The sequence below is a fragment of the Acanthaster planci genome, linkage group LG04, assembly GCF_054643075.1.
Source record: "Acanthaster planci isolate LZ-2023a linkage group LG04, COTS_SCS, whole genome shotgun sequence".
Lineage (NCBI taxonomy): Eukaryota > Metazoa > Echinodermata > Asteroidea > Valvatida > Acanthasteridae > Acanthaster > Acanthaster planci.
In genome coordinates, this window is record NC_141780.1 from 4,126,446 (window position 1) to 4,150,665 (window position 24,220).

At 42.8% G+C, this 24,220-nt stretch overlaps 2 protein-coding genes across 3 annotated transcripts in view; one reads left to right on the forward strand and one right to left on the reverse strand.

Moving 5' to 3' along the window:
* LOC110974142 (voltage-dependent L-type calcium channel subunit alpha-1D-like) overlaps nt 1–12,117 on the reverse strand; it is a 137,575-nt gene extending 125,458 nt beyond the window's left edge. The window contains exon 1 of the mRNA XM_087135211.1: nt 11,742–12,117. The gene's annotated coding sequence lies outside the window, so the exon portion shown is untranslated. The remainder of the gene's footprint in view (nt 1–11,741) is intronic.
* Nucleotides 1–24,220, forward strand: part of LOC110974144 (mRNA-decapping enzyme 1B-like) — a 48,683-nt gene that overhangs the window by 14,433 nt on the left and 10,030 nt on the right. Inside the window, exons 1-6 of one of the 2 annotated variants that reach the window (XM_087135215.1) lie at nt 9,936–11,718; nt 16,221–16,348; nt 18,309–18,372; nt 20,404–20,554; nt 20,716–21,738; nt 23,321–23,638. In XM_087135215.1, the coding sequence (XP_086991341.1) occupies nt 11,630–11,718; nt 16,221–16,348; nt 18,309–18,372; nt 20,404–20,554; nt 20,716–21,738; nt 23,321–23,638 (1,773 nt within the window). In that variant the 5' untranslated portion in view covers nt 9,936–11,629. Of the gene's footprint in view, nt 1–9,935; nt 11,719–16,220; nt 16,349–18,308; nt 18,373–20,403; nt 20,555–20,715; nt 21,739–23,320; nt 23,639–24,220 lie in introns of those variants that run through there. The other variant, XM_022225532.2, reaches the window with a different exon arrangement.

Genomic DNA, 24,220 nt, shown 5'->3' on the forward strand with positions numbered 1-24,220 from the left:
ACTGCACCAAGCACAGCTACATGTATGACATGGCGCTTACGGTCAGTAAATTTTGTTTGGCTATGGCAAGCATGACATTTCTGTGAACTGTTATGCAGCTCTGTGAAATTGGGCTCAGATCCTGCAGAGGAGTTTTGGTAGAAACTTGTCAGCTTGCATGGGCTCTGACAATCAGGGCCAGATTATTTAACAGGTACATGTAGAGTAGTCACCATGGGCTTACACGACAATCATGGCCGATGGAAAAGTTGAGGGGCCCTTGAGAATACATTTACGGCGTGCCAAAGTTGCACACCGACACAAATGCAGGGAAAGTTTTCTGATTTGGGGAACTTTTCAAGCAAGCTACATGTACTGCAGTGTGTGCTGACACTTTGTACATCTCAGCATTGAATGCTACCCACTGCTCCAGCTCTGCCTGTATCCAAGGAGGGCCTACAGCGCATTGGTCCCCAGGGCCTACGGAACGCTTCATCTGGCCCCGTCTGCCGTGTGAACCTTTCGCACAGCTGCTGTTTCAACATCCACGTAGGGATCTACGTGTACATGTACCATGTATGGTGAGCTGCGCGCGTGTGACCAACATCAGTCATTGCCAGGCTGGTATCTGAACGCATCAGGTTCAATATGTCTTGTTACAAGACGTCCTTAGCGGTGCAGTATTTCAGCCTGCACGGCCATTGCATTGTACATGTAAAGCGATTGGCCAAAGCGATTGTCCTCTTCACATGGAGCCTGTGGGTGTAAACAGGTGCCTTTGTGTCGTGGATATGGTTTTGGGAAATAATCTGCTGCCACATCTGACTCGGACCAGCCACCTGACCCCGGCAAGCTCGGTGGTTGAGTGGTTAAGACTTCTGCACTCGAGTCCCGCCCGAGTAAGCTGGAGAAATTTTGGGGCAAGTTCTTGAACAACTCTGAGCACACAGTGTTATATGCATGTACACATGTACATCGGCATAAGGGCCAAACTCACCATTAAACAGCTCCCTTGTTATTATGCATCCTAACTGGCCAAGACATCGTGAATGCCCCAGCACCTGCATTCAAAAGCAATCAGTCTTGTCTTGCAAGAGCTGCTTGGCTGCCTCCTACAGGTATGCTGGTAGCATTTAATGTGGCCAAAAACCTTTCATCCCATGTAGCCTTTGTTGGAGACTTCAGAATGCATGGACAGGTTGACGCGTAACATTTGTGTATTCTGCTGTCATTCATCATCCGGGACTAACACATTCTCAATTTCACACAAATGGGCCTTGGCATATCCAGACACGTGTCTACTGATCATGCCCAGGGTACCAAGCATGTTCTCTCGCACGCTTGGTGAATAGTAATACGTGCCAGCTGCAACAGAGACAATACACCCCCTGCATCCTGGGTACGATTATGGTACATAAAAACCTGAATTAATGTATTTCTGAACCGAGAAAGTATTAACATTGAATAGAATCAGTCACTGAACTGTTACAAGTTGATGAGCAAATCAATCAGAGAAACGTGCCAAAGCAAAAGTACACATGTACATGCACGTCGGTATGTTTATTTTTATGTACCAGTGCGTGAGAAGTACCCTGATATTCCTTATCATTGTCTAGATGACTCTAGTCGTCACAGGACAAGTGACCAACTGTGTACCGCCAGTTTTCTCCAGGAGGATAAACAACATATATTACAGGTTAACAGTTAGTTTTAAAAAATGGCAAACCTGTATATCGGCGTCTCGACTTAAAATCCGCTCAAACCCAGAATGGAACTGATTTAATTTCCCTTCTGAAATGGGAACCAGATTTGAAGGAAAAATAAAAGTGATCAGGAGTTCCTACTCAGGCTGTTAACATGGAATATGAAGTATTAAGGGAACGGGATTTATCACTTGGGCTGTTATTAAACATGTTTTAATGACCTCCAGGATTGTGATTTGGATTTTGAATCAAGAAAAAGGAGCATATTTCAAAGCAAAACAAATCATGAGGAATGGAAGAAATTCATCAGTTCATGTACAAAATTAAGCGTATCTGTTTGGTGGTACCGGTAGTTTTAAGTTTTGTTTGTTGGATTTAAGTGACGTAAACTGTACATGCACGTCACGCCCATAATGAAATATGACACTTTTTTCACCCTTTTCTTGTACTCACAGAAGGAACCTAGGATGACGACTAATAGAAAAATGGACATGTAATGGGAAGTATCACTGGCACTTGGAGCATGAAACAGAGTGCAGCTGTACATTTGATACACCTGTTTACGCACTTGCCTTGGATAGCGGACCACACATATGTCCAGTCAGTGATATAATGGAGATGTTTAAAATAGACACCAGAGACTTTTGTGAACAAGGAGAAGGTTTTGAAACATGACTTTTCGAGACACCCTTAGCTCTTCAAGGAATAGTGAACATAAAACCTTTTTTTTTTTCAATTGTTTTGGAATAAATGGATTTTTTTGGGGGGGTAGTCTGGAAAGTAGTGTGAGTGAATGGATGAATGTGAGGCATTCTGTAACCTTTCCTTCTTCCTGGATGTCGCATTTGAAGCCCTTTTGGCCGTGGAAATGCCTTATCCCCCACCCTTAAAAATAATGTGTCCACTTTGTATGCCGGCAGGCTCAGATAGCGTGACGCAGGTCTTTAGTCAGCATTATCCTCCAGAGGACTATGAAGCGGTGTATTAGCAGAAAAACGCCCCAGGGAAAACTCGGGAGGGCTGCAAGCATGAAACATTGTTATAAGCCACCTCAGCCCTTGCCCACACATGGATCACCTTTCCAGGTGGGGGGGGGGTTCTGACCACACCAAAGCAGCCCAGGTACATGTAATCGCAATTTACAGGCAGTTTGATTCAGGAGGGATTGGACTATCTGGTGAAAGAGTCATCATGTTGGGTCACAGTTTTCTTAAAATCAATATCCCCTTAAGAGGGAAGAAATGTGCTTGCATCGGACTTTCTTGGGCTTGGACTCATAAATGCTCCAGCATATATTTGAAGCAAGTTCAGGCAATTTCAATGAGGCATTTTTAGAAGAAACTAATTAAAATTTTTATCATGCAGTTGTTTTGCTGGTTTTATAGCAGAGACCACCAAATGTTTGGGGCCACAGCATCTGCTTTTATAAGTACTGAAAGTGTTGGCATTATTTCAATATCTGTCATTTCTTGGAATGCTTTTGACTAATTATTCAGTTAGTTTACATGATAAGATTGGTTTTCAGCATTTATTAGATTGATAAGCAATTCGATTAATAACACTTAGTTTCAGCAATGTAACTGAGCAAATATTTCTTGAGAAGAGAGATGTTTTGTGAAGATCATACTGTCCCAGAAGATCAAACATACTGTCCCATGAATTTTAAAGAGGGTTGTATTTTCATTTAGTGTTTAGAAGTACATGTATTATTATCCGGTGTTCTGATAGCTGTGTGAGATTTTTACCACTTTTGTAAATTATTCTGTTACTCTCGTACCGATGGCCAGTCATAGTTTTAGCAGCTTGGTGTAGGAAAAACACGACTGTGACGTTGTAATCAGTGTTGTTGCATCAGAAGGGATCAACAAACTGCTTGGATCTCTTAACCCCTCCCTTCATTTGTTACTCCCCACTCAGAAGTTGGATTTCTTAAATTCAATTTGATCCAATCCGACAATTAAAAACCCGGACACTTGGGAATCGATCTTCAAGGAGCACATACATGTATTTCTCATGCAATTTTGGGATGGATGGTTGTGATTTTGCCCACCGCCGTTTACTGCTGCATGTGCGGACTCTGGTGAAAGGCATCTCCGCTCGCTGTTTGCTTGGCTGGCAGCAACTGTAGCGATAAAACGGAGTGAAAAAATGGCAGATTCCTTCTTCATATGCAGTCAAGGATGGCTAACCCTCCATCTCTTATTGATTAGCCCTGCCTATCTGAGTGCCAGCCATATTGCCTTTCTCAACCCTATTTCAGGGAAAAAAATTGTCATGACTCGGCAGTATTTTGTTCAGGCCTTGTTACATGTGCATGACTACTTCTAATATTATTCGTGCGCATTGCAATTACTCATATAGAACTAACAGCTTAGAAATTTCCATTTCAGAACTTAAGTGTTCAGCCTTAATGGCTAAGTCCCTAACACGTACAACTTGGGAATCACTCAGAAATCACCATTTTGGAATCACTAATGTGTTCACTAGAAAGTGTCCAAAATTCTGATGAATAAATGCAATATGCAGTTCTGATAATTTGTCATTCTTCTGACCTATGCCTGTCTAGGGGACCAAATTTTCTTCCTTTGTTATAGAATGACAGAATGTTGTTCTTGAAGTCACACAGGATCTGTTTCTCATAGAGTTTGTTCTACATGTACGTACAATCGGGGTGGCAAATTCAAAATTACCTGTATCCACTGAGTCCCCACACTTGTACTTTCATTGCTTTGCAGCAAATTAAACATGTCTACAAACTTTTCCTCTTTCTGAGACATTTTGCCGGACTGAGAGCCCACTACATGTACAAATGCCCATCCTCTTTTTGCATTAATATCTCATTTTATGCATGTTTCAATATTTGTCACTCATTTTTTAAAGATCTATATGTTCCTAAACTCCCAGAAGGTTGAGATAGCATACAGTTCATGGACTTGTTTTCTTTGGGGGGGCATTTTGAAGTCTTTTGCTCATTTTGTCTGTGATTCAGGCATCCCCCTCATTTTTTTGGATGAAAAATAAATTTCTCCCTTTTTTGACAGGTATTGGGAAAGTCCTCCAAACTCCTGGGTGAGGGGGAATGATTAGTTAGAGTTACATGACTAAATCAGGGAAAAACTTCATGGTAAATCGCTCCCTAACTGTAGACTGGCTAGCGCACTCACAAGTTATAGCCTGTAGCCTCCTGGGGCAAAAGGTTTGTTCAAGATAGCCAACCAGATCGGTCAGTCTTCTAAGGTCAGGGCTGGACAGCCTCTGATCAGCTTAGCTAGCATCCTGTCTTTGGGTGAAAGGATCGAAGCAGTGGGCGCACAGAATCAGAGTAGATCACATATTGTAGTCCCACCCTTCCCCCTACCCACGCACTTCAAGGTGTCAGTTAGCATTAGATCAGCAGGGCAGGAGATCGATCTAGGGTATATAGGGGGCACTGATGGAAACCTGGGCTCATTCCTGCAGCCACCTGCTGGCCTTGGAGCAAGAGAATCTTGGGGTGTCAGGCACATAATTGAAACATCAAGCTGCAGGCTGGAAACTGATGCAGTGCATCCACTCGCTCGACACAGAGAATCCAGAAAAGATTTTTCTTTACTCATTTTGTCGTTGTCGGTGTAGTCATGAGTCAGTACTGAGCTCTTTAGACCCTTTTGACAGAGTTCCACTTCTACCTTGAGCTGATTGGATTGGCCACACTTAAAGACATGGCACTCATGTCTTACCACTGCCATTTTCCAATACTCGACTTGGGCTCCATCTCAGGCTTCAACTGTTTTTTACTTCCTGACTTTGAGGTTGTAAGCACAATAGTAAGTCTGATAGTGCCACAAAACATCAGGTTAGATGCAAAAGAGCCAAACATTACAGTATTTCAATTTAAGTTAAACGCTTCAGGCCACAATCGGGGATTGGTTTCCTACATGAAGCCTCAGACGGAGACAAAGTTGAGTATTGGAAAACGGCCCATGACATGGACATTGAGGCCTTCTGGAATTAAATAATTCAAAGTTTCCATTTTCAGGGCACTTAGGAACTGCACTGTTTCCTGTTATTCATGGGTGCTCCTTGAGTCCAAACACTGGTGACAGTATGCATTCTGTTAGCAGTCACAAGTAATACAGTCCAATTTTGTTGGCGTGGCTCTGCTTGCAGGCATGCAGACCAGTTTGCCTGTGCATCCAAGTGCCCCTGTTTAGTGAGCAAGTCCATTCAACAAGTGAATAATCAACATTTTAGTTGTTTAAATTACTTGCTGCCAAAAACAGGATATTCAATTTTTGCTAAGGGGAATAACTTGGACTACCTCCGTGGCGATAGAACAAGCTCGTGGATTGTGCAAATATTTGTCCTAGGCACGTGTGCACTTGTTTGCCTGCACATATCTGTTCATCTTTCAATACATCTTTTATCCTGTCACTTGTCAGCACTTGCGAGAATGTGGCAACTTTGGCATGGTGCATGTCGACAAGGTGCAGGAGCGTGCATTACATGCGCATTCGTTAGTTGACAGGTTGTTACACACAACTGTACCCAGTACGCCAGCCACAGTAGCAGCTTTTCTGGGTATCTTTTTTGTTGGGGGGGGTTTCATCCTGTATCAGGTGCAACTGTTCCGGCCCGTCACCAGGAGGGGGGAGGGGAGAAGGGGGGGTCGGAGAGAAGAGGGAGTAATTAATATTGATTTGAAAAAGGGCAAAGTCAGAATCAATGGCCATGGAGTCATAAGTCATCTGGTGGTTGGTCGGTCCCACGGCGGACACTGGGAAAAAAAATCAATCAGAGATCGCGTGTCGCTAATTACTTTGCTGGACTCGGAAATGGTTGAACCTCTTGAGTATTTTTTTTACATTCTTTCGGACACATTTTGTGCTTCTGTCTACATGTATGGTGCCTAAATTGAGCAAGAAACAAAGTGGGCATACTGTACATGTAACCTGGGTCGCTGAAGAAAAGAGGGCGTAACAGGAAAAGGCATCACTTTTACAAGTATTCACAGGGCACGGATTTGACCTCTTGAGTGGCTTTGTACAGATATTCTTACTCAACATGTACTTGTCCAGCAGCACTGATAAATTCTTTCTCAAGAGCTTGTAACTTAGGAATCCCTTGACCAATGTACATGCACATGTATGTCCTGCTTTTGGACAGACAGAGACCTTTATTTTATTTTCTTCAGTTATTCCTTGAAAGACTGCTATTAGCAGGAAATCTGCACTTATCAACTAGGGGATTATGCAGAAAGTTCAATTTCACAACCTCTTCAGAGCCTGGCAGTACACATTTTGGTCATGTTTTATCACTTAATGTGTTTAATTTGTGCTATTCAGCAGGTTTTATTTTTTTCCCCAGGTTATCCTTGACAAACTTACATTGGCAGGAACTCTGCACCTGTTTGGGAGGGGATTAAATGGAAAGTTCATTTTCACAACCTTCCAAAGCCAGGCAGTATGCATTTCGCTCATGACTTCAGATCAGTATGAACGTGTATGTTCGGTTGGTTTAAGTCAGTGGAAATGCAAAGTGTTCTGCATGGATAAAAAATGTTGATTTGACAATGAGATACTCTTGGAAGTGTGAACTTTACACCGGCAACAGTGGTTGACTACTATTTAGTTAAATCAGAGATTGGTATACATGTATGTCCCCTGCAGAATATCGTCATTGTTCTTGTCTGTCGAGCCTCGCTTTGAAGAAAATTCCAAGACATTGCTGCATTTATTTCACCGCGGAATATGCCAATAGCATCCGGTTCACTTAAGAAAGCTGCACCTTTTTTAAATCATCGCATCCCCGGAGATCGTTGCTTCACGGAGACTAATAACCCTCAAATTGTGCTATTCCTTTGAAAAATTTGATTTTAAAGTCAAAATATGCCGTCTGGAAACATATGCTGCTGATGCGAGGAGGGATTATTCTCTTGTTTCTCCCTGCAAGGGTCTGATTGGCAGCTGGGACTAAGTGCCCTAGTGCTATATTGATTTCAGATAGTCCACCACACTTTTCTATGCCTTACATTCGAGGCCTCACGGAATATGCAGAATTCAGTTTCAACAGATAGGGAGAATTAAATCATTTCCCCCCCCCTGCCCTGAAATAAGATCTGCATTTGAGTTAAAATGACGGGAACAGTTGTCAGATTTTTTTTGGTCTCCTTCCTGGTTGTGGCTGTGGTTTTATGCAAACTCTCTGATGTTGTCATGGTTATTTTCACCATGAAAAGAATCAATCTGAGTTTAGAAATGCAGTTCTGAATGGGGCCACACGTAAGTACATGTAGTTGAATATGCAGGGAAAAAAAGCACGGACAGGCCTACGAGACACTGTTGGAATCCAATAACAAAATGTAGTCTTGCAGTGTGTGCGTTCATGATCTTTCATGCACCGGTAATTTGTGCATGTAGAAAGATTTATGCCAAAAGTTTATTGGTAATCCTGTTCTCTAATATTGCTGTTGGTGCAGGGACACATGCATATAATGTATGGATCTATACTACATGTACATGTACATAAACTGTTCATGCATGCACCGGTATACATGCATGCAGGCAGTATTGCTATTGCCTTTGGAACGCAAATGTACATGTATCTGAATTGTATTTCAGTTCTGACTTGTGATGTTAATTACAAGTATTAACATATGTTGCTCTTTTCGGAGTTCCTGGATTGAATAATGATGTCTTATCTTGTCCCCAGGGTAAAATAACTTGAATGTCAAGATGGTTGGAATTTGTGTATCTGTAATGACGATGATTGAGTCTGGGGGATATACATGCAATGGGAAGGCAGCTTAATAAAACGTGCTCTACGAGTTGGTGAATAGAAATTGAACATATTTGAATGTTTCCCTGTAGCTTGGAACATTTTAAGCTCATTAAGATGCCCCCACGTTGCTCGCCACTTCGCCTAAGATGCCTCTTGAAAAAAAGGTCTTTCCTCCTGAGAAGGTCCTGAGATGAACATCAAACGTGAGGATGTGGACGATTTTTCTTTTCCCTGCAGAGAAGTGATTTATATAAAAGACAGGATGTGTGGAGGAACTTGGGCATATGCATTTTGAGCATTCACAGACAATGAAAGATATCCAATACATGTGTGTCATTGTGTGCTGTACAGTGGTACCAGCGTGGTGTCCTTTCCGTTCATCTGTCGATCGAATGCAATCTTGTGCAAGGATGCTGGCATTTATTGAGATGGATATGCAGTTGTGCTGCTGTCATGCATGCACAGGGAACTCCGGCACATTCGCATTACATGTATCCATGCCCTGTGCATTTCAGTGAATATGTATGCGTATACATGTAGTATATATTGCCATTTCTTTTGCTCACTAAGCTCCCTTGTTCCCGGGGCAGGGAAAAATGGCTCACACTCTCCCGGCCAGCAGCTGACTCAGCAGTGGAGTGTTTTTACGTACGCTGGTGATAAAACATGATCTGGGCAATCATAACGTATGCACCTGGGAACACGCGCATTGCGCGTCCTTAGCCCGTGTTTGACTTGGCAATGCAATACATGTACAAGTATGTAATATTATTGCTTGGTCCCATCCTATGAATTTATATTACCCCATCCCTAGACTAGAGCTGGCTAAACGTGCTCTGAACTTCTGCTGGACCTAAACTACGGAGCAATTAACATAATTTCCATTGAAAAAATCATTAGTATCACCTTTTAAAAAAAAAAAAGCTCAATGTGTTTGTTTTCAATGAATTCTTATGAGCCGTTGTCTTAAGGATTCGGTTTACTTGATGTTTGTTTTTTGTGAATATTCCTCTTTATAATTTTGTGTGTTACTTATTGTTTGTAATAGTAATGTTTTACATGTCGTGAATATTGTTTTGATAACTGGACCATTTTGAAAAACATCTGAAAAATGTTACCCTGTTTACTTATGGTTTAAATAAATAAAAGAAAATAAATGTATCACTGCAGAAAACATTACTGCACATTTCCCTTTTGTGTGAAAAATGTGAGCATGCATATCTCCTTTGCATCGATTGCTCGCCAGCAAAATGTTGAAAAAAGGAGAATGCTACCCTGACGTAAAAGACAACTCACTCACATCAGAATCACCTGATATACATGTATTATCCCGCCGTTTGTTAGCCAGAGATGAATCGGACGATGCTTTTCAAAGCCGGTTTTATTCTCTGTGTATTATGCGATATGCCCTATGCAGATTAAGACCTTCCGACAAATGACAGAATACTGGTTTTGAAAATGCTTCCTAGCTTCTTTTTTTTTTTATTTGTGAGTACATTTAAAATTGAGGGGAAAAGATATTTTTCCCCCTGTTTTAACCGTTGAAGCAGCTCTGAAATTTGGCTTAAATACCAATAAAGTAACAGTCAAACAAGTTTAACCGTCTTCCAATGACTCTATGGCCTATTATGTTGCTTGTGGAGAAAGACCACTCTATTGAAGCTCTCAACCTCCTTTTGCGGCCAATTATTGTGGACCGTAGCCTAGTAGACGACGGGGAGCAATCTCGTTATGGTGTAATTACCCGCGGAAGCACTCCTAGTAGTGGTAGAATTAATTACCCAAACTACCAGCGTGCCTTAACACGATCGGATGAAAATGCCCACCAGGTGGTATTTGTATGCTTTGTCGCTGGGAGTACTGCTGCCCGCTACAATGCCAGTCCGGATATATCTGCGGATCTGCAATTTTTTTAGTGAAAGTACTATCAATGTTGCGCACTGTGGTTTCAGTCGTTTTCATCATGGAAAGCACATTGTACATGTACATGTGTGCTGCAGAAGCGGTATCAGCGATGGCAGCGAATGAGCTGATAGCTCATCTATAGGCACTTCGAGTGCATGTGATTTAGTGCATTTTTACAAAGTGGTCCAGTGAAGTCAAATCTCATAATCAGTATGGATGGGCTATGTGATCTTCTGTGTCACTTTCAGTTTTATAAATGATAAAAAAAGAGACATTTTTAATGTAAAAATCCATGTTTAAGAGTCTGAAAGCGGGAGGAATTTTTGAAAACATTTTGGAGTGTAAATGCGGAACTGAATTTTCGTGGGGAAAAAAAAAGAAACGAAACATTTTTGAAATTCTTCATCTGCGATTAAAACTCCGTTGATGGATATGTCCGCAGTGGTAAGTTTTTCCGTAACTGCAGTGTGCTACAGAGCTGATCCTGATAAATCCTCACATTACACAAGTACTCCTTTGGGAGATAGTTTAATGCAGCTATTGTACCGTACCTTAGGGAGACATTGGACATTAATGAGACATTTGAGTATCTCCCTGAGGTTTTTGGTACCAGGAGGAGAGAGAATCTCTCTTGCTTTCAGAAGTTAGATTATTCAGGGCATATGAAGGAATTTGGAACGTTTGGTTTGGTTAGGTTTTGTTCTAGATTTCAACGGCATTAACATCCGTGTACGAGTCCAGGGAAAGGTATCAGCAACATGTAGAAGAAGTTATTATTTCTGTTATTTTTGGAAAGAAAAGTCATTGGATGCTTGCCATCCACAATGTGTCACAAAATTTTGTCTATGCCTATTGATACATGTAGATTGATATGCTACCAAGCAGTCAAACATTTTCAGAGCCGCCTGGTAAAGCAGAAACACCATGGCCCTATCGATAGCACAAGAATTTTGCCAGGCACTCCACGTGTTGTCCATCAGAGCCTATATTCCATACCAGCAACTTTTTTTCCCAATGGGCCTGTCTTTCCCCATCTTGCACTGCTGTCATTTTTTTTTAATAATAAAGCGCAAATCAACTTCATTTTCGTATACCAGTAAAAATCGCACATGTAAATAAGATTGCAATTGATTTTTCCCCAGTATTCAGGGGCTCATTTACCGTACATGTAATTCGGGCTGTTTAAAGCAGTTATAACAAAATATTCAAATGAGCCGTAGTGAGTAACTCATTCAATTGACAGTTTTCTGTTTCTGCACTGAGGTACTGGTAGTACGTGTACAATGTGTGAGAAGTTGATCCCGTGTGGTTTATATTTTGAAAATTGTTCACAACCATATTGGAATGCAACTGCAGGGAATTCGGGAAAATTGTAAGAATTGATCAATTACCAACCTCATTAATTGAATTGTGCTCCTGCTGTTGTCACGACCCACATGTTGCATGCGCCCGTATTCCTCTCGAGTCACACAGTAAACATCCAAACAGGTCCCGTCCTCGGCTCAGAGTTCAACGCAGAACTTCCACAACAGCACAGTGGACATCCCATTGAAAAATGTCCCCCTTGGACGAGGCAAGAAAAACACACACAGAAGCAGAGCTCCAGGTTTAATATATCCAAGTGCGTTGGAAGGAAGATGACCGTTGTGAATGGCCGTTCATCCAATTAGAAGCAATCAATGCTTTTACCGCGGCAGCACCGTGACAAGTTGTGGCCACCGCTCGCAGAGTCCCGCATTAATCTGCTGTGTAATGTCAGCCGGACGACATGCATCCGTGCACTGCTTAAATAATCACACTCCCGGAGTCGTCGTGTGGGAGAGCACCAGCCCGGTAGCTAGGCAACTGAAATCTAATGTGTGGGACCCTGGTCTTTTTTTTTTTTTTTGGTACAGTGTTGCGGACAGCACTATTGTAAGGGCCCATTGTGGGAGTAGGGGAGATGACACCGTAGCCTGTGATTGGTCTACGGGTCAAGGTAGAGAGCAGTTTTGATGTGATTTGTAGGGTAACCCTGAACCTCTTGACATCTTGTTGTAACAAGCTGGGACATATTTGATCATTGATAAAAAAGTTCTGTCAATGGTGGCAGTAATTCATCTTGTCACATACACGACACACACACGTGTACCCTTTCACAAACTATTATTTTGCCCCTGCCTCTTTACAGGGAAAATAATTCCGTATCATGTACACTGCAAGCCTGTAAATGCAGTGAGCAGTACCCAGTAGATGCAAAATCTGCTTTTTGAGGTTTTGAGAACAGTTTTGTTACAAACAAGCCTTTTATGAAGTTCTAAAAAAGATAATTGTTTTTTCTAAGTGATATTGATTTCTGACTGTTCCGATATTGTACACTGTAGACATTCTACCTGATACAGAATGCTTTTTATGTTATATTTCATTTGATGTAGAAAATTTTAATTTTGTTGAGGTGAATGCTACAAATATTGCACTTAGCCATTCAAATCATTTTACATACACACAGAGATAAATTTAATGCATTTATTTATTACCCTTCAGTTAGCTGCCTTGAGCAGAAATACCTCCTTATCCGTTGAAAAGTGCCGTGTTGGTCAGGAGTGTTCATTTTGCTGGTAGCAACGCACTGTAACACATGCATTTCATAGTCATTTGTGAAGTGCAGTTCCGACCAAAGGAGCTACTGTTGCCAGGAATATTGGGCCTTCTCTTGGTCCAGCTCAAAGCTCCTAGCTGGTCTCAAACTGTCCAAGGTCCAGCTTCATAGAAGCAGGGTTCCCAAGAGAAATCCTGGGGAAACAGTTGTCCTGGAAAATCATGGAAATGTCATGGAAAATGGGACAAATGCTTTTGTTGGAGGAAAAGAAGTTATTGGAAAGTCAGGGAAATCAAACTTATTCAAGGGTTATTTTTATTTGAAAATGAAACAATGATAAACTGACTGACTATATCCTCGTCAGTCTGTAGAAATTACCATGTGGCAGTCTTCCGTTTCATAATCCTAAACCATTTCTGTCAGCAAAATGTTGTTTGGGAACTTGTCATATTTTAGTACCGGAAAGTCTTGGAAAAGTCATGGATGTGATTTTCAGTTTTTAGGAGTGCTCTAGAAGTGATACAAAGCCAAAAATATTGCATAACAAACTCATGCACTAAGTAGAAACCTTCTTGTAAACTAGTGGCAAGCAGTTAACAACCAAAGGCACTGCAGTTGGTAACCCGGCTAAAGCAAATGTGGCCCAGTTCACCTGCACAATGTTCACTGTCTTCAGGATGCCAAACTGCTAGTAAGTGAGTGGTACATCAAAGCCAAGGCCTCAGTTTGCTCTGTCTAACTCAAACTAAAGTAGATACTAAAACAGTTGCCCTATGACACATTTTGTAGGATTTGGTAACACATTCACACGATTCTGGATCGCAGTCAGTGATCCGGCATTGGTTCACTGTCACCAAACCCGCCTAATGGATGGAGGGATCCAGCTTTGGAATCACTAAACGAGAACCAGATCCGTGTGAAACAAACAGGCGCTTTGTCTGCTCTTAACAGCTCCATGAAATTGGCACTAGCATGGAATCAGAGATTGTGTAGGAATTTACTTGGCTACGGCTGATGGTTAAACGCAAGTCTGTGGGATATTTCTGCAGCCAATTGTCAGATATACTTGTTATTTGTACATAGCTGTCGCCATGCATGTCATTGAGATGCAGCCAAAATATTCATTCATTCATTGAATTTTTTCCGCTAGGAAAGAAGCATTCTTTACTTTCTCCTTTCTCCTGACTGGGAGCTACCAAGGATAGCACAGTCTTGCTGATCTTGTGTGCCTGTGACTCAACTGTTCTTGCATTTGGTTTGTCGGCAGAGACGAGACAAACAAGCCTCAATTCACGATGGAATAGAATCAGTGCTATACCCTGGATAAAGGATTCATGGCATCCATGCATGAGACTTGTGCCGAAATGTATCCCCTGTACGTGTTGTTGTGCGAATATGTTGTGGCTTGTGTTCCTACAGATAGAGAGGGAAAGGGGCAAATGTGCGATGTATATGCATCCTGTGTAAATACAGACCCGCGCTATCAAAACACATCCAAAGATGGAAGAGCTCCCCACCCTGCATTCTCTGGCCAACCTTGTCTTCCTGTGACGCAGATTAATGAGGGAGTGTCGTATCTCAAGATACCGGCCCGGGCCCTACCTTCGCCAGCTGGCCTGTCCCGGCCTGCCTGTCTCCGTTTGGGATTTTAAACTCAACACTCCGCTGGCGCGGTGGTGACCTTTCTCCAGTGTGGTCTCTCCACAGGCATTTTTTTTTTTGGTCTTTTTTTTTTTTTTTTTGCATTTTTGCATTTTGTCATGCATCAGGAACACGAGGAGGAATTTAATTGGAGAGGATAGCTGATGCAGTATCAGATACTGAGGAAATTGGTCTGGATGTAAGGAAGTAACTAGAGATTGCCAGTCAACTTGTGTCGTTGACCGCGCGCAGTTTATTTGGCTCCGCTTACGGCTGTACACTGAGCATTTACCAAGACAGAATTCGGACCTCCAATCACAGTACTGCCAAGCCAGTGCTCTTTTATTCCCCCTCCCCTCCAATGTTGTTTATTTTTCACTGCAAAGCTTTTCTGATTTTGCTTGCCTTTATTTGTCAAGCTGCCCCATTGCTGTCATTTCTGTGCTGTGAAGTCCCTCCAAGGTGGTGTATATTTCTCTAAAAACTTTCCATTTGTTGCTTGTCTCTATTTGCAAACATGCTTGCTGTCATTCTGTGCTGTGACCGGTCAGTTCTGAAGTCCATTTCTTTATTGCACCGTCAGCAGTGTAACTTTCCAACTGGCACAGCAATCAACCCTTTGTTTTATTAAAATTTTAGAGGGTGATCTTGAGACATATCGGGATGCGCTTTACAGAACAACATGTATCTTTACTCTGCAAAGTGTGTGGCCATCTCAAATTCCCAGCCTAGAAATACTGCCCCTGTCTGGGGATGCATACTTGCAGGTGCAGCTGCATTTGTCACCAGCAAGCGGTTTCACAGATCTACGCCAGAGCGCCCGTTAAGCTCCTTTGGTATTTATGAAATATTGATGTAGTGAATCTGGTCGTGAATTCCAACTTCCCCCCTCCCCCCCGGCACTCCTGTCACCGACATGCAGTATTCATTGGTTGTAAATGACGGACGTGCTGATGCATCAGTAGCATCAGGACTTGGATGCAAAAAAAATTGAAAATCAGTCACAAATTGCAATGAATAAGTTACAAGGCTGGGGTGGGTCTTGAATATTGAATGCCCTGGGTACAAGTCACTGTTTGGTTAGATTTTTAGGGTTTTCAGAAGTTAGGATTATAAAGAGCCTCTGACCCCACCACTAACCTCTTGCTCCTCCCCCCCGGTCAAAAGTTCAAAAAGCTTGTCTTTGTCAATTTTTAATTCATCCTTTTGCATGAGTTTTCTTTCTCGTATCTTCAATTTATGGTTTTCCCAGACTGGATTGAGCCAGGTGCATTTTTTGTATTAGGATCTACTCTATTACACTAGAGTAATTCCTAATGAAAAATCTCAATAAATGCAGATTTAATAAAATCTTAATAAGTGGCATCTTAATAAATGCAGATATCATTGTTATATTGGTAAAAATGTCAGTTGTGTTATGAATATATGCACTGTGCAAGAAAACCTGTAGTTCCCGTACTTTTATGACTAATGCCTCATTTAGATTTGTTGAGTCTTGCATTTTGTGTTGTAATAGAAGCCATTTGAGATTGGGCCCAGGTTTAGTTTCCCTTTCCCCGAGTATCGAGTGAGATATCTAATTTTTTACGAAAAGATAGTGAGCATACAAATAGATTATTTATTTTTTTTCTATCTCTCTTTTTATTCCCCGTCAGATCTGCCTCTCCGTACAATGGCTTCATGATCATGAACCGCCTGAGTATGAACAACCTGACGGAACCCATCACCAAGGAGCTGGAGTTCCAACTACAGGATCCATTCCTACTCTACAAGACAGCACAGTGTGAGTCAGGAAACCAGACCCAAGTCCATGACCCTGGTCTCTATTCCCGATACTCCAGACTCTGTTTCAAATGTGGGATCAGATTAAAATATTCCAGACTCTGTCTTCGTGTTGAGACTACATCCACCTGTAATAGCAAAAAAGGAGGGAGGAATAAACCAGAAATTCTCAAGTCAGGTCTGAGTTTTGCGATCTGCTTGTTGAAAATGAGTCACATGGACACCTTTTCAGTGATTTTGTTTCAGTTCGAATAATAAAGAGCAGGCTTAACTCATTTTGGCATCCTGATGATGTAATGAGAAATTTTTTGGTGTGAAAAATCTTGACAGTTTCCATTGATTTCCACAGTGAAAGATTCTTTAAACCTTTTATACTCAAAAGTGGCTGTGGTGACCTCTGACTTATTTTTACTGAGCCAGTCACATTTGTAAAAATGAAGTCTGCCGAGGGTCTAGGTTTATTACAATTGAGGAATACAAAGGGACGAAAGGAGCCGATGTATTTGTGTATTTTAAAATTAATCTGGGTCTGCCCTGGGAAATCAAAGATGGAGGCAGAGCGAAGATAAGAAAAACCCTCTTCCACCCCAAAAACATATCGTTTTTAATAGTGCATGAGTTTCCCGTAGCCAGGACTGCCGAGCAGAGTTGTAACTGAGTCAGCCACAAGTTATTCTATACCCAGCAAGAAATGAGACCGAGGGGTACCCCCCCAACATGTCCAATCCCTGTACACATTCCAGACTATTGTTACTTAACACATCCCCCCAAGATGTCTGAAAGGAATTCCCCAGATTCCTGCGAGACAATGACCAACACAAAGCAGGGGGGGTTCTCCCCGTCTCATACCTTGCTGCATATGAGTTATTCGGTCCTACATGTAAGTCAACTCACAAGCTCACTGGTACTCAAACAGCATTGTGATGGAGGCATTCCTTTGTCGTCGCTCAGTTCTGACCTGATTTGTAGACTGACTTGCGATTGCCTGGTGACTGACTCGATTCCAACTCCTCTGCTGAGCCCTACCATTTGACTTTCCATGGAAAATACATGTCACACTTCTGGGAACCAGACAGATGTTTGATATTAGCAGATTCAGGGAGAATCCTAACCAGAATACCTTGATTAAAGTTGGAGCTGAAGAACACATGCATAGATGTACACAAATAAATACATTCAAGAGAGTGGACTTGCCAGTACCGCGAACAACTATTTCCAAGGACTAATTAACATTTCCTCGGGGCAAATCCATCCTTGGAAATAGTTGTTCGAGGTACCTGCTGCTACATCTGACTCAAACCAGCCTGCCGACACCGGCAAGCTCGGTGGTTGAGTGGTTAAGATGTCTGCACTAGGAAGGAGGAGGTCGTGGGTTCGAGTCCCACCCATGTACACTTGTGGGTTTTTTTCACAAGTCTTCAGGAGCAAACACTGAGTATACAGTATTATAAAACACGTCAGGCGATGTAACAACAACAAAAATCAAAAATTAATTAACATCTCCCCTGAGCAAATCCATCCTTGGAAATACTCTTATTGCTGTTATTGAATAAGTCTTTTGCGAGTTGTTTGAATAAAATCTGGCACACTGATTTCTTTGATTTCATGTGAACATAACAATTTGAAGTCTGCATACTAAAGACATTGCTGCTACATGTATAGCTCATGATTTGGGTCAAGCTTTTGCTTAGCTATGTAAGAGCACACTGGTTTTAATTGATTAGAAGGGCACAAGGGAACCAGTCCATTTCAGAGATTGTGGTCACTATGCAAAAGCTTGCTCTGAATCACAAGGTATAGCAACATTGTCTTTAGTCTTGGAAATTCAAATTGTGTGCTCATGTGCAATTAGATATCTCTTTGTACCCGAGTTTATTTAAATTTAACTTGACCTTGACCCCTCCTGTTGTCTAGTTCCTCAAGTACCATGTGTCACTCTCCATATTTGTTTTTTCATCCAGCCATATACGGACTGTGGTTCTATGACAAGACAGAGTGTCAGCAAGTTGCCAGGCTCATGGAAAGGTAAACGCCAAGGTTAAAACACGGATGTCTGCACAGAGTTGTGGAGTTGGTAAAATAGCTGGAAAAGAGCACCCTTAATTCAGGCTGTTGATCTCTGATGTTGCTTCACGTTCTGAACCAGTCACAGCAATTGAAAGACATGGTCCATCATTGGGAGGAGGGGCGGATTGGGTCTAAGTACCCTCCCTCCCCCCATGTTGGGTTTTTCTGGGGGAGATATAGAGTTTTTACAACTATCCTCTCCGTCAGTCAAGCTTATAGCATCAAAACTGTTGCTTCATGTCCCAGAAAGGCCAAAAAGTTTTGATATAAATTTATGAAATCCTCACATTTGGGGCCACCCCTCCCTATTTTTTTTGGCCCCCTCCCAAAACTTCGGTTCTGGATCTGCCCTTGCCGTTCTTCCTGCACAGGTTGTATGATTCGTTGTTTCATAGAGTAGTCACAGCTTTGCCAGAACACACAAATCAAATTTAGTTAGCAGCAGAACAAGCATGGCATCACCCAAGTCATGTCTTCTGGGCACGCAGCTGCAAAGTCAGCCCCCCCCCAAAAAATAATCTTTTGAAACAACACAAGAGTTTGTGCAGTGCTTGGAATTCTCCTGTGGCAAGCATTAGCGGTGTGCAGCGTTGGGGAGTACGGAAACTGCATAAACTATTCAAGTATTTTAAAAAAGGCATCAAGGCACGGAAGAAACCTTGCCCCTGAATTCAAAGAACCAAAAACCCTCATCAACAGGCTTTTAACAAAAACTCTGGAAATTTCCTTTGTGACCCTTTTATGGTCTTTCCAGGGGTTAGACTAAATTTTGGGGGTTTTTTTTACGACCTTCTTTTTTTTCGGATGAGAAGTGAAACAGTCCCCCAAGTCACCTTTTTCTCATCATTTTACAAAAGCAGATGTATTTATTTTGTGGTCTCCATTGGCAGGCCATGACCCCTGTTACCTCCTGTCCTTCCTCCCTATTCCCATCTCGATCTGCCAATGCACAGCCCAGCATGCATAGCGAGTGACAATCAAGGAAATCTGCTGATCCGATAAAAACAGTTCCAATTTTTGGTCATTGAATGAGTCACTGCATTTTCATGCTGCTCTTAATTTTTTTTCTTCCCTGTCTTTATTTGGACTGTGTTGTGGAACAGTTGTTTAAAAAAAACATACAAGTAAAACTTTTCAGTCAAAACTATTTTCTTGCCACGTTTTTGGAGATTTGATGTCACTGTTTCACAGCAGCTCTCAATATTGTCAGACTCTTCATAGTCTTTGACAGGAGTTTGCAAGAGACATTTCACCCCAATCCCTTCTGTTTACTGTTTATTCACAATAAAAGGGATGGGTTTTGAGACCCAAGTCCGGTGAGGGACACACTACCATCAGAAGCAGTGCAATATGGATGGCAACATGTTGCCTAGATTCTGACACTAGAGGGCGCCCTAACTGATATATCTGTTTGGTCAGATTGCCGGGTTGCAGCTCGGGAAAGTTGGCCTCAGCATCTCTGATATGAACTGTACATGTACTACTCTCCACTCAAATCTGACTTGAGAATAAAAAGCTTAATTTACCAGCGTGACTCTTCCTGTAGTAGGAGTAATGGGTTTGGGGAAATTTCTCTCCAAAGTAGGTTATCCTAGAAAGTAGTTCTTAAGCCCTTATTTTGAGGGGGGGTTGGTTCCTCTGTTTCAGTTAAAAAAAACTTTGTGGTCCTCCTTTATCCAGTTCCCCCCCCCCAAAAAAATACATAATTTCAAGTCCTGTTCAGAATTGAGACCCTGTAAATGGAATAATTGAAGATATGCATATGGTGTTGAGTTGGTGCATACAATTTGGGGTTTGGCCTAAAAGCAGGTGCACTGTTATCAGTTTATCTGATAGAGGCTAAGTTACATTTCCATCATGTTTGATTAAAACAGAAACTGTTGTGTGTGGTTTGTATTACAACCAAACAAAATGAAGCCCCCAAAAAGCAGGAAGTGAGATTTGACTTTTTTCTCTTCCTTTCTCTAATGTTCTTTCTCTCATCTGTAGTTTCGTCCATAAGGCCAAGAAGCGTGCCAAGGGTTTGACCCATCGTAGCCGTAGTGTCTCAGAGAGCGGTGCAGGGCCTTCTTCCATTGGTCAGCCTGCGGAGGAAGTTGACATCATGCAGATGCTATCCAGAGCTCAGCGGGATTATAAGGTTTCTGATTTCATGTTCGTTCTTCATCCCGTTAGTCGTTGCTTTTGAGTTGAGCAGCAAGTAATAGTTTGAAAAAGTCCAATGCTGGAAATAGATTCTTGTTTCCTGTAGCAAGTAGAAATGAAATTGCCTTTTGCTTGTGTTTTGTTTGTTGTGTGCAGAACCAGAAAGGGGAGGCAGACTCAGACTGGAAATCCAACAGTCCCCCAAACATCACTGCAGGGTCCCCCACTGTGGTTCGTCCAGTCCCTGTCAAAGCAGAAGATGGGGGACCCGAACAGAATGCCAAGCAGACTGGGAAACCATCGACCAACAAGGTCGTGGGTCAGATGTCGCAGGGTCCTGCCACCCATCCGGGCTTCCAACGCTCGACTTCCATGCAGGCAGACCTGGGATACTTGGCCGCCAATGCGGCGGCCGGCAGACAACCCTCCACCAGTCAGGGGAATGACATCCTGCAGAAGCTCTTGGCTCACCCAGGAGGCGAGACGGGGCACCCGCATCGACCAGACCCTCCTGTTAGCCACCGGCAGATAGAGACTGTCGAGAGTCTCGAGAGGAGACAAAGCCAAAAACAGGCCCTTGAGGGGAAGACTACAGATCAAGCATTGAGTCAAGGTTCAAAAGTTAGGACAGTGGAAAGCATTGAAAAGCAGCATGTCAATGTGGATTCAACTGACTCTACTGAGAGAGCTGAGGGGTTTCCCATCCAGGACCTCTTAGCGAAACTCAATATAGCCCAGCAGAACAAGCTGCCTGGGCAGCTAGATGCAACTGAGCACTGTACTATCATTACCCAACCAGTGTCCCAAGGTGGTCTCATAGAGCTGCCTGAACTAGTCCCTGGGGACAGGCTTGCCCCAGCAGCCGGCCACACATCAGGTGTGTTTAGGACGAGCCAGGAGGAGGTCAAAGGTCAATCGGACTCAGATATCAGCCAGAAGCTGCTGACGAATCTCACAGCCCGGGCCATGATGCAGACCTCATCGGGCACCGCACCCGTGCATCTCATCCAGCCATCTGCCATCCGCCCAAATGTACCCATCAGGCCTGCGGGCAGTGAGGGACCACTGAAACTTCCTGGTGATCAGCATGTACCATCGTTACAACAGCTTGCCTCTGGGAGGCGGGCGCAGGGCCCTGCATCCACTCAGACAGCGACCAATGGCGTAACTACGGGTGTTGTAAGTTTGGATATGCAAAGGATTGTTTTGAAGTTGTTTTTCTTTTGGCTCTTTTGAGTCATGTCTGGCATCCGAGCAATTTGGTACAATGTAGTTGAAACTATCACAAGTCATCCAGTCCCAAGCCAAGTCATAGGCTATTCAAATGAACTGTGACAAAAGCATTCCTTTGTCATTGTTCACCCTGTCACTCGTGACAGGTCATTTGGAAAGAACTTGCCACTGTACTTGTGGCAAGTTGTGGACCAATTGTTATTAAACCAGTGTTCAGTTAACAATTGTTGGCTGTTGTGATTTGGAATATGACCTCGTCCGGGTCACTATGCTTCCCTGAAGGTATTCAGAACATCACATCCCACATCACAGCTGTCAACAATTGTTTCGTCATATCTCTGGCTTTGAACATTTGTGGTTTAATAGTGGTCCCTGCTAATCCTGTACACCGCGGGGGCACTTGCATGCAATGTCATCCATTACTTGCTGATGTGATATCTATAAATGGTGAGTGTGACATGCAGGTATGTCACCCTGTCAAATGGTCATTCTGAGCCAGTGATAAAAACTGTGTTCAAAATAGAGATGCAACAATTAGGAATGTCCTCTTTGCCTGGATGCAGTTATCAAGATGCAAATAATTCCTTGCCAAACTACCCAGTCAAACCCTATCACAAAACCTCTAGGTTCTGGCTTTCCTTCTTTACATTCTAACGCGGGCTAAAAGTGGTTTGGTAAAACAGTTCCAAAGTGTTGACTCGGCCAAATTTAACCACCGTCAACAAGCATACATTGGTCTAAAGTTGGTCTAGATAGGATTGAAATAATTTGCAGTCCTCAATCAGACTTGCTCAGAAACCACCACCCCCCCCTCCTGAAAGTCTTGGCAAACCTTGTTCAGAAACATTCCACGACCTAGTTCAGCAGCAGAATGTCACGGTAGCAATCACCTCATTGGGCCCTCCACGGAAAGCTGGAGAGGCCCTTTTTCAGTGAAAATGTATGAGACACTGTTGGTTGGTAGCAGGTGATCAACTTGATGTAAACACATTCTGCTCACGGGAACATTAGTGGTTCTAAAAAAAGAGAGAGGTGGCTCTCTATTAAGAGGGGAAAAACAGTCACCAACGCAAGCTCAGTCAGTATTTGATTACATACTTCGGAATGCAACACACAATAATGTTATGTACAAAAGCTATCTTTGAGGATACTGCTTTTAAAGTCAGGTTTGTGTAAAGGTTCTTTCTTTTGCCATTCACCTGTGGCCTAGATGTGTTTCCCGGCTCGTTCCACCTGCAGGTTAGGTTTACAGTCCCTGCTTGATTCCCGGAGTTCTACCCAGAGTATGCTTCTCATTGTTTCCTCTCTGCACTAGCTACAAACTTCAGTGCTTGGGGCACCTTTGAGGAATCGATGGTTTCCTTTATACCAGAAATGCTTTAACGCTGATACAATTCATGTGAGACTGCCTTTTGGTCAGTGGTTGTCACTGAATCATAATAAAAACTCCTGCTTGGCTGGTAAGCAAATAATCATGCCAAATGTTTCATCTGTTTTGTTGCTCTTCTTGTGTGATTTGTATGTTTAGCCGACATCTCCCCAGAGGATACCGGGCTCGCTGCATCCACCTACCTTGCTGACTCCCCAGGCCTTCCGGAAGAGATCGGCCAGTGAGACAGTCCAAGTGGCCCATCCCTCCCCGCTTTTCCCCTCCACTGCAGATGGTGTAGCGGTCCAGCCCAGACTCTCAGCCAGTCAGCATTCCCAAGGGCCCTCCGGGGTCCAAGCTGTCAGTGCCAGTCGGCACAGTCCACTGTTGAACAAGGTGGACATGGATGGCTGGGTGAATACCACAGGGGCACTCAATAGGGAGCAATTCAAGCAAGCTTTTGTACATTTATTGCAGGTAACATTGACACTTCTCATTTTGAAAACACCCACAATCTCAAGTCGCACCTTAGTACCTTAGAGACGCCCATTGAGCAGTTTTGCTGTCTATAGCCTGTAAAGAGTAGCGAAGCGAATGTGTTACGTGAACCATTATATTTGTAAAAGGCATAGAGGTGAGAAGCAGCACGTGAACCAACAAGGGCAAGCCCTCCAATCATTTGCACTACACTTTCTGGTTCAAAATGACGTCACACTTTGGCGCTGTATATATGAGTAGACAAACCGGGTGACTATGATTATGCTATGACAGTCTATGACACATGACAGTCGCTATGACGCATGACAGTCTGATGGGTCCCCTTCAATGACAAAAAGGAATTGTGGTAAATATAGTAGGTAGCAAATGTTCCATTGCAGTCGTTCTCAGCAAAAACGCAGTTCTTTCCACCATTAACGGGGGCCGTCAGGAATGTCAAGTGACAGTGTCTTTGGATTTGTCTCCATAGAGGTTGCACATGGCTGCCATATTTCCTGTCAGATCCTTTTTTTTTCACCGAATACATGAGTAGACATTTTGTGCTATCCCTCTGCATTAAAA